This window comes from Rhamphochromis sp. 'chilingali', assembly GCF_963969265.1.
Source record: "Rhamphochromis sp. 'chilingali' genome assembly, chromosome: 19".
Lineage (NCBI taxonomy): Eukaryota > Metazoa > Chordata > Actinopteri > Cichliformes > Cichlidae > Rhamphochromis > Rhamphochromis sp. 'chilingali'.
The window spans coordinates 11,753,160-11,764,286 of NC_137946.1; the positions used below are offsets into that span (position 1 = coordinate 11,753,160).

At 42.1% G+C, this 11,127-nt stretch overlaps 1 protein-coding gene across 1 annotated transcript; it reads right to left on the bottom strand.

Moving 5' to 3' along the window:
* Positions 1-818: 818 nt before the first annotated feature.
* Positions 819-8,327, bottom strand: LOC308386549 (cyclic nucleotide-gated cation channel-like; the record flags this gene model as incomplete). Its single annotated transcript, XM_080866166.1, has 6 exons — positions 819-3,260; positions 6,548-6,654; positions 6,768-6,875; positions 7,361-7,537; positions 8,001-8,111; positions 8,227-8,327. The coding sequence occupies 6 exons, from the start codon at positions 8,325-8,327 to the stop codon at positions 1,807-1,809; spliced, it is 2,058 nt and encodes a 685-aa protein (XP_080722292.1). The 3' UTR covers positions 819-1,806.
* Positions 8,328-11,127: the final 2,800 nt, after the last annotated feature.

Here is an 11,127-nt window from a genome sequence, read left to right on the forward strand (position 1 = left end):
TCTACAGTGTTCATGCGGTTGAGCTGTATCCTGGAATGCAGAGGCTGAATAGCTGGAAAATCCCCAGTCTCCCCCCGCAGTGAGTAACTTTGCATGAAATAACTGGGAGTAAGTTATTTCATATAGTGGTAGCAGATTGTTTATTTGAAGGTAAGACTTTGGGGAAAGTTGACAGTGAGTAAACTTTGTAAAAATAAATAAATAAATAATTTAAGGTCAATAACAAGTTAGACATGCACTAATCCATACATGCATAAAATACTTTAGGTGCCCTTTGTTGCCACCAAAACAGCTTTGAACCACAGGATCAAGGACACTGGGTTGTACTGTCGTGTCAGACATTAGGATTCTGGCAGTGGATCCTTTGGGTCCTGCTGTAATGGATCATCTTGTTTCCTCGCCTTGCATGGTGGCTGGATGCTGGATTTAGATGTTATCAGACTACAGAATGGCGAGTATTTGTTGTTATCAGTCCCATTCATATTGCTAATAGGCACAGAATTGCGTAGACATTTTTTGGTCCTGCAAAGAAGTGCACATAGAATCTCTGCCAGTAAATACCTAGTAAGCTTGCAAATATTGCCTTTTTACAATGTTGTTGACTCCTAGTGTATTTTAACCCAAATTATGATACTCTCCCCTACACAAGCTGTGTGTATGTTTTAAAGGTATCGTTATCAGTACTGATATTGGCAATACTGGCCGGTATTCGATTGTTACCAAGTAAATATCACAGCATTAATATTTACAATGTGTATGTATGGGTTAGTAACCACTTATAATGGCTATTCAGTGGTTTTATACAACACTGATTTGGAATAACGGCACCAAAAGTTTCCCAGTAGAAGACGTTATTGTTACAGTTTCAATTCAATTCAGTTTTATTTATATAGCGCCAGATCAAAACAGTAGTTGCCTCAAGGTGCTTTATAATGGAAGGTAAGGCCTTACAAGAATACAGAGAAAACCTGAACAATGAGACGACCCCCTGTGAGAAAACACTTTGGCGACAGTTGGAAGAAAAACTCCCTATTAACAGGAAGAAGCCTCTGGCAGAACCAGGCTCAGGCCATCTGCCACAACCTGTTGGGGTTGAGGGGAGGGAGACAGGTCGCTGTGGAGGAGAACCAGAGATTAATAATAACTCAGTTGAGCAGTTATTCACTTAGCCCATTTTAAGTCACTTTGCTTAAAATGCAAGAAATAGGATCGTTCCATAGATGTCCCTCAAGAGCCCAAGTAAGTCTAACCTGCAAAATATGGACACGCACAAAAAGATCCCTGTGCAGTTGAACACCGCAAACCATTTCTCTCTGGACCCCTTCCCCTCAAGGAGTGGTAAGAGACGATGTGTGCACACCCAGAGCGCAATATACAGGACATGGAGAGAACTGAGTCTCCTGCTGATGCAAGCAAAAACAAGATGTTTACAGGTGAACTAGAAACTGTAAACTGGAGCAGGTCTCAGGTGTTTAGTGTAGAATCACTCCCTTTATTTTGGTAGCATTTAAATACATCTTTAATTTACAGTTTAAAATATATTCTCATGTATTCCATCTTTTGTTTTGGTTTGATTCAGGAAGTAACTTTAAAACTTTATCTCAGTGTCACTGGTTTATGAACTCAAAGAATGCATGGTCATAGCAGTGTTGTAAATTTTCTTCTTATGTTTATTAACATGCAAACTTCTCTTTGCAATTGCTAAACTGATAAAACCTTCACATAATACAAGTAAAAGCAGAGAAAATGCATCGTATGGGTTTCTTATAGTCTTAAAGAGTCATTCCTATTCCGTTAGGTATTGATCTAAAGTCTTATTGGTGATCCATCTGTATGGGCAACAAACCCAGAGTCATTTTCAGTGACTGTCCCTGCACCTTCATCCATGTCATTCACATTTGCCTCTGCACAGCAGTCTGTTTGATTGAGGAAATGCTCCAGCAGAGTGACACGCTGCTTTAGCCTTTGCTGAGTGTGTGTGTATTCACTGAGTAGCCGGGCAAACCGAGTCTGAAGGGTGTCCAAAGAGGACTCCAACCGTTCCACCTTCTCCTCTGTGTCCTCTTTCTGTAGCCCGCCACTCTGAGCATTCTCATCCAGAAGACCCTCTTTCATCAGAATCTCCCGGCCCCTTTCCTCTAGCACGGTCTTAGCATCTGGATACTCAGTCACTGCCTCCATCAGGTCGTCCTTAGAGAGGCAGAAGAGGTCAGAGTAACCTAAGCTGCGGATGTTGGCTGTCCGACGATTTCCCATTTTACTACCTTTGATATTCAAAATGCTGATTTCACCGAAGCAGCTACCAGCGGTGAGGAGAGCGTACTGTGTGACCCCATCATCAGCCACCACAGCCAGCTTCCCTTCTTTAATGATATACATCTCCTTACCAATGTCGCCCTTTCTGCAGATGTAGTCGCCTGGACTGAAGACCTGAGGGCGTAGTTTAAGCACAAGCTCCACCAGCAGTCCTGCCTCACAGTCTTGAAAAATCCGTACTTTCTTCAGGGTCTCCAGGTGGACATTAATAGCAATCTCAGCCCGCAGCTTGTTTGGCAAATTCTTTAGCACTTCCTGCTCATCTACTGCTTTCTTGTTGGTCCAGAGGTAGTCAAACCATTTGATGACACGTGTCTCCAGTTCTCTGCTGACTTTGCGGAAGTGCATGTAGTGTTTGATGGCATCAATACGAGCTTGAAATTCGGCACGGGTGGCATTCATGTTGGCAATCATAGAGCCAACATTTCCCACAATTGTAGCAAAGATTAATACCCCAACAAGAAAGTCAAAGACCACAAACAGGTACTCTTCATCTCGCACAGGGGGAGGCATCTCTCCAATGGTGGTAAGGGTAAGAGTCGACCAGTAGAGACAGTAGACATAACTCTGAGTCAAGGTGGAATACCCGGGTTTAGAGATGTTTGGGAACACCCACGTATCTGAGCCAAATCCCAAAGACTTAGATATAGCATAGAAGATGCAGGCATTCCAGTGAATGATGACCAGGATGTAAAGAACCAAATTGCAGATGCGAAAGATGTTGGGGTAGTTGGTGCGTGTCTCTGTGCGGTCAAAGAATTCAAACATGCGTGGGAAGCGCAGCAGACGGTTAAACCTGAGCTGTGGTGTATGGATGCCTGTGGAGATGTACCCCAGGTCAGTGGGCAGGATGGACAGCAAGTCAAGCTTAAACTGTAATGTACGGATGTAGCTGTCTCTTAGCTTGGCGTGGTCCTTCACCAGCAAACCTTGCTCCAGGAACCCTGAGAAAAATAAATAAAACTCATGTTTAGCTTGGTGGTGGCTGAAAAAAAGTAGAGGGCGGCTCAAATCAAGTTTTTATTTAACAGTTAAACTGGTAGATTAGATCCCCTCAGCTTTAATTTTAGAGTCTTTAAGCACATTGTTCGGTTTTTTTGAGCTGCATAATTTGATAAATCCAAGTGGCAATCTCTGGGTCTGAAGCTAATGCCTAAAGGCCCTTTCACATAGGAAGTGGCATGGGTTGTGCTACATTGTGCTCTCAGACACATTCTTTACTACACTGCACCAAAACAGTTTCTTACTGTATCAGGCAAACCCCAGCACAACTGGAAGCACCCAGGGAATACTGTACGTGCCACATACTTTGTAGTGTAGTGTGACATACATTCTCGTGATCATACCAGTGCAGCTCATGCTGCTTCCTATGTGAAAGGGCTTTAATTGCCTCAAACGGCATTTTCCTCCAAAGGCCACAGGAGGCTAGCTCTAAAAATATTCATATCACTGAAGTAATGATATGGCTTTCTGCACAGTTAAAAATAATTAAAAGCCCATTCAAGATGCTCTGATATTGTTTTTTTCCCCCCCTCTTCACTAATAAAATGATATCAGTGCACAGGACAGAGTCTATTGATGCACCTTGTTAACCAAGCTAGCATTAGCTATAAATTAGCATGCAACATTCTTCCTCTACATGTGCTCCATGTAAAGTACCAAGAAGCAGATAAAGCTAGTGACTAGGTTAACTCTTTCTCTCTTGGACCATGACCAGGGGTAACCGTTATTGTTTTTTTATGAACTCAGTTGGCTTCTGCCACATTTCAGGCCTGCTTCCACATCAGAAGTTAGAGAATGATCTCTGCTTACAGCTAACTAGGGCTACCATTGGAAACACCTGGGACCTCTATGTTTGCTAGACTTGTTTGACTTAGGTGTCAAAACTCATTAAGTGAAGCATTTAGCACGCTTCAAGCGCTGGTGGACAACATGTCATGCAAAAAAGTGATTGCCTGTATTTAAACTGCTGTAAATAATTTGTTGGCCTATAATATGTGAAATATGTGTCAAATGCATGCCTCATATCAAGCCATCTAGAGCAAACATTAATCAGCATTCCTGTTACAAGTTAGACGCCACACTCGCTTTTTGGCAAAATTACTTTATATATCCAGTTAAAAAAACTTGTTGACATTAAAAATGTCTTTTTTTTAAGGTGATCTGCCCAAGAGGGCAGCAGACATTACAACAAGTATATCAGTAATTTTGTAAACTAGACTGCTTATAATGTAGGTACAATAAACCAGAGTCATAAAGATACTTGAAAGATGGGTACTTTTTACATTTTATAACCTCTTTCTAAATCTTGTTCATTAAAGTCTATTTACCAATATAGGTGTAGACTTTACATATAAAAAAAAAAACACCTGTAAACACTGTAAATCACTTTTTGACAGACAATCAGTTTTTGGCACTAAAATAATGGAATTTAACAGTACATGGTGCTGTGTGTGTGCTGGAGACACACACACATTTTCACACACATTAATGGTTTTATTTCATCATGCATCCCTGATGTGTTCACAAGCCAATTTTAGCATAGGGTCATCTACATGGTGATATTGTTATTTAGTGGATGTTGTAACTAAAATGTAAAGTTAGTTTGCATTTGATGTGTAAATAACAGGTCCACAACAGGTCCACTGATGATGCCATAGCCCTGACACTACACACTGCCCTGTCACACCTGGAGAAGAGAGACACGTATGTGAGAATGCTGTTTGTAGATTACAGCTCAGCATTCAATACCATCGTTCCCTCGAAGCTGGACAGGAAACTGCAGGATCTAGGACTGAGTAGCTCCCTCTGCAGCTGGATCCTTAGCTTCCTGTCTGACAGACGCCAAGTGGTCAGACTGGGCAGCATCACCTCATCACACTGAACACTGGTGCTCCACAGGGGTGTGTACTGAGCCCTCTCCTATACTCACTCTACACCTACGACTGCACTGCCACTAACAACTCCAACATCATTGTGAAGTTTGCGGACGACACTACAGTGGTGGGTCTTATCACCAATGGTGATGAGACGGCTTACAGGGAGGAGGTCAGCGCCCTGACCCACTGGTGTCAAGACAACCATCTCACCCTCAACGTCGCAAAGACAAAGGAGTTGATAGTGGACTTCCGGAGGTGCAAAGAAGTACACACCCCCATCACCATCAACGGCGCTGCTGTGGAGAGAGTGAGCAGCTTCCGGTTCCTTGGTGTACATCTGGCTGAGGATCTTACATGGTCAGTACACACAAACAAAACAGTGAAGAAGGCGCAGCAGCGCCTCTTCTTTCTCAGGAGACTGAAAAGATTCGGCATGAGCCCCCGCATCCTCAGGACCTTCTATCACTGTGCCATTGAGAGCATCCTCACTGGATGCATCACCACCTGGTATGGCAACAGCACCGCCTACAACTGCAAAGCTCTCCAGCAAGTAGTGCGGTGCTCTGAACGGATAATTAGAGGTGAGCTTCCCTCCCTCCAAGACATCTACAGGAAGCGCTGCCTGAGGAAAGCGGGGAGGATCATCAAGGACTCCAGTCACCCCAGCCATAAACTGTTCAGACTGCTTCCATCAGGAAGGAGGTTCTGCAGCATCCGGTCCCGTACCAGCAGACTGAGAGACAGCTTTTTCCATCAGGCCATCAGACTGCTGAACACTTCATAGACACCTCAGCTTCACTACTAGAACTTTAACATTATGCACTCCATACTGTACAGTAATGCCACTGTTTTGCACATATTCAACTCTGTATATTTTTATATATTTTATTTATTGTTTACTCTATTTAATTTGTAAAATATGTGTACACACACACACACACACACACACACACACACACACACGTAGAAAAATATTTAGTATACACATCCAGAAATGCATATACTATTATATATTGTACATATATTTATTAGTTTCAGATGTAGCCATTCTTGTATTTTGCTTGTTTACATTATTGTATTTTGCACAACTCTGTTGCTTGTGAAGCTCGCACACAAGAATTTCACTCACATGTGCTGTACCAATGTACCTGCACATGTGATGTGACAATAAAAGTGATTTGATTTGATTTGATTTGATTTGATTTGAAAAGGAAGCAGCGAGGTTTGAATTAGAAAGCTGAGAAAATATAAAATGAACGCAAAACACTGACTCATTCATCAGAGAGGAAACTATGTCATCAGAGTAATCTAAAATTTAAGAAGGCCAGAAGCTGCATTTTTAGGTGGCTTACCTGTCCGGAGTCGAACACAGGTGTCTGTTATGTATAGAGCATCAGAGAGGTAGTCCAGCACCAGCCAGCAGATGTAGTTGCTCACTTGTAGTTCGTCAAAGCATGCCCTGGAAATGCATTAAAAAAGGATTTAGTTCTCTAGTCTAAGAAGTGAACACTACACTGTACACCCTCTGGAGGCTGCAGGGCCCCACTGACGCACATACTGTAATGTTATTACCTCGCGACAACAAGGAACCAATTGTAGAGCACCGCCAAGGCAATAACAAATAACCAGCGGTAGTATACGTCATCGGAGGGAGACACCACAAACAGATCCCACTTTTTCCTGTAAGCAAAAGGAGACTGTGATTATGACACTCAGCAAAAACTGTTAGTGCACAACAACAGAGAGAAAAACAGCAATATAATGCATCACAACACAATAGCTATATAATTATTTGTTAACAGCCATATGAGACAGCTACTTTTTTTGTAAATGTGACATCTTTCGGGTCATTTTAAAATATTGTGACGTTCTACTAAATGTAAAATATTTAAAGCTCAGTTGAGCTATCTTCTTTTCCTTACATAGCACCTTGCAGTAAACCTATATTTCAGCAAGGACAACATAAATTACAGCCTCAGCACTGAGCGGAATAAACACTGTCTGTAACTCTGGGTGTCTCTACAACTTAATAAGACCTTTCAAGGATTTATTTTAGCCATGAAGCAGAAGGTCCCGTCGTGATTTGTACAAGTGTAACTCTGTACTCCTTATGCATGTACATGAAGGTGTACATAGTAAAGGTTCAGGGTGGTAGCCGGGCATACCTAAAGATCCCTTTGGCATTGTTGCCATTGGCATCCAGTTGTGTGTTGCTGATGCGACTGGGGGCCGTTCTCAGCTCAGGGCCACGAAAGCGTTCCAGGAAAGAGTCTGGCCTCTCCTCCTCCTCCAAAAGACTCCTGTGTGCCCATTCCCGCAGTCTCACCACCAGGCTCACCAGTCTGACACACAAAAGGAACACAACACCGCATCTTTAGGCAGCTTTATAACTTAAAATCATGTCAAAATGCATCAGTTCAAACACAGTTAATGTGCGAAACCATCATAGAGCTGCAAATTAGAGCACATGATTTGAGACCTCACTTTGTCTTTCCTTTTCTATCTGTAGGACTGGAAAATCTTGAAAAGTCTGAATGAAAAAAGGGACTCTAAATTCCTGCAACCCATCAGAGGTCAAAGGATTTTCACTGGACAAATGTAATGAATTTTGTAGCAGTCGACGACCTTCATGAAAAAAGACAAAAAGCTCTTCTATAGCCATTTCTACAAAGCCAGACCTTTGCCACAAAAAAGTTATTTAATATGTAATAAGAGCTACACAATAATCTTTCAGCTCCTTGAATCAGTCCATTTGAAATTGCCATACCATACTGACGTGCCACAGCTGAGTCATCACAGGTTTACCTTGAGATGGCTCCGGTCCTTTGAAAAGAATTTCTTGAACTGCCTCCATGAGGGTCGAGAGCAGCGACTCTTTGCAGCTCCGAGGATGTGTCATCACAGATCGATGGGACCCTAGTAGGAAAAAGTGACAGCCCGGCTTCTTTAAGCCATTACGAGAGCCTCTGTTTTGTGTCTCTGAACGAAACCTCTGAGAAAAACATAATGAACATGAGGAAGCTCTTGTTACCTGCTGAGAATGCTCTCTGCTCTCTCGATTTCCTCCTCCAAGCTGGTCTTCACTGACAGATTGTGGGGAGACCGATCTCTCTCTGCCAGCTGGCCCGTCATCTTTAGATCTGACAGTACGGACAAACACTAATATTAAAGACCCACTTACAGCCATTTAATCCATATTGTGGAGTGTTGGACATGCTCTCCTGCTTCAGTTACACTGTGGCAGGAGAGAAAAGTGTTTATGGTGCATGTCTCAGATAATAGTCAGGGGACTGGGGCGGTGGGGGACAACTGGGACTGTGGTAGATAGTCCCTAACCTAGCCCATCATACAGCAGGTGGTTGCTGTGACGACTCATGAGAAATAAAAAGCTCAGTTTTATGGACGCAGCAGCACTTTAGATACACAGTCAAAGTTCAGTTAAAGCCCAAAAAGTCACATTAAGGCTGCTGTTCTCCCTGCAGCACAGACAGATGATGAGGTGCTTAGATGACTGTTACCATTGTGTGACTAATTGGTGGGTCATTAATGAAAACACACACACAAAGCCATCCTGGAGCTCTGCGGCTCAGTGAACCAGTCAGCTGCTTTCCCTCAGGAACCACATCGCTTAGGAAACCAGGCTGCTGAGAGAGCGCAAAGTGTGGCATGACATAACAGCACGATGGCTGCTGAGGCCACAAAGAGTGATAATTCACCCCTAAAGTCATCCAGCTGCCTGCCAGTCCACACTCTGTAACTTTACTAATGTGGAGATGAGACTTTTTTCCCTCTACTTTTGCAAATAATTATTAATTCCGCTTATTGAATATGTTACGCAACACAACTTTTTTCCACAGTGCTTCACAGCAAATGTAGATTACTAGCATCATAATAAAGTATATGCCAAACTGGCCTCAGCTTAAACATATCAGCCTACCTCTGGTTTCCTTGAATTAGTCCAAAAAAAAAAAAGAGCTGGTCTTCACCAGCCAATCCATCCTTTGTGCCCACGCCGGATGCAAGTCCTGCTCTTGCACCATTCTCGGTTGTGAGCCTCCTCTCGAAGAGCGCTCTCCTCACATGCGTGAGCACGTGGTCCACCTCATCCTCAGATGGGCTGAGTGCCGAGGAAGCAGGTAGGGGTGGGAGATGGAGGGTGTGGAAATCTTTCAAGTAGTTGAGAGCCTTGATGTCAGCATCAGACTGAAGAGTATTCTAGGAAAACCTTGTTCCTTTTAACTTTTATTACTCAGGAGAATCGTGAGAAACAGAACAAAAGAATGCAGCCAGTTCACCTGATTTATTTGATTTTCTTTATATATGTAGTCTGCCTGATTCATATTCTCAGCATTTCTTAGTCTGACATTTTTTATATTTGCTTGACAGCTCATCAGCATTTGTAACATATCGGCTTAATGACATATCATAACCCTTGTTCGCTTGTGAGCCCTCTCATAAACACAATGATAACTTTTCTTAAGCTCATTCATGTCTGAGCAGATGGGTCATTTTAACAGTAGTCGGTTTGGCTCAAAGAGGTGTGCAGTACAAAAAAGGAAGATTAGCAGAAACAGAAACATGAATGTAGTCAAGCATATGCTGCTGCTTCTGCGCTGATTCCTACTATGAACTATCTCATTACATTGCATATAATAAATGTGAGGAATTAAGTATATTTTGCTCACAGTACCTTTGTACTAACATATGATTTTTGGGCTGTACACTTATATTTGTAGACTTACTGTGAAACTTTATCCATCCATTTATTCACTTCTGCTTATCCTTATCAGGGTCGTGGGGGGTTGGGGCCTATCCCAGCTACTATAGAGTGAGAGGTGGGGAGCCAGGATGTACCTTAGATATAAGGTAAAACACGAACTTAGCCTCTTTTCTTTATGATCTAGGATGGGAACATTAGGATCTGTGGGATATTTATGATTATTGACAGTTTGATCCTGAGAGTTTGACTTGAAATATTTTGCTTAATCTTCTCTAGTTGACAAAAAGTATCAAGAGCAGCGATGTTTAGGAGTCTAAACTTTCACCACAGCCACCACTCTCCACTGCAAATGGAGCTTGAAAACCCAGGCGATGGGGACCACACGAGACTTCTTCATAATCATGCAGCTTTCCGACAGAGCCTGGCAGTTTCCGCTTTAATCAGATCCTCAAAAACTTAGTGGGAGTGAAGCCCAGAGGACTTTCCATCTGAATAAGATTCAGCCCAGTGAACAGTAAACTTCAATCTGCCATTACTATCTCTGTTGGGCAACGAGATTGTTGATGGACTGTGAAGAGATGAGTAAAAGCAGAAACTGTAAGTGCTTTGTTTTTTTCTTTTACAGAGGTTTTTTTAAAAAAAAAAACAAATAAAAAAACAGGTGGGGGATTTTATGGTGAAAAAGAGGAAGAACATAAAGCATAAAGGTAGTAACATTAACAGAAGCTCAGATAAGAGGAAGGAGAAGCAGTAAAAAAACAACAACAGGTATCTGATGTAAGAGGCGCTTGGAAACAAAGAACTTCCTCCTGAGTACATTTTGGGATCAATCATTCACAAAACAAAAGATCTAATACACTGAAAGTACTCGGAGAATGCTTAAAAAAGTCATGTTTAACATCAGTTTAAACATATTAAATGTTAAAGTGTTTTTAGACTTGTATGTATCCTCTTCTATGGTTACTTGTAACCATACCAACCACTGTTTGTTCATACCCTTCAAGATGTTGAGCCAAGATGATGCATTTCTTGCATGATGAATCCAGCATCACTAATTATACTTAATACGTCACTTTATTCAGATAAACTGATATATTACCCATGTAAAAGACACAGACATGGTCACCAACAGTGCATTTAAATGATGCTCAGATGGCACTAAGGGCCCCAAAGTGTGTCAAGTAAAAAATTGTTGGTATAATCCATACTTTC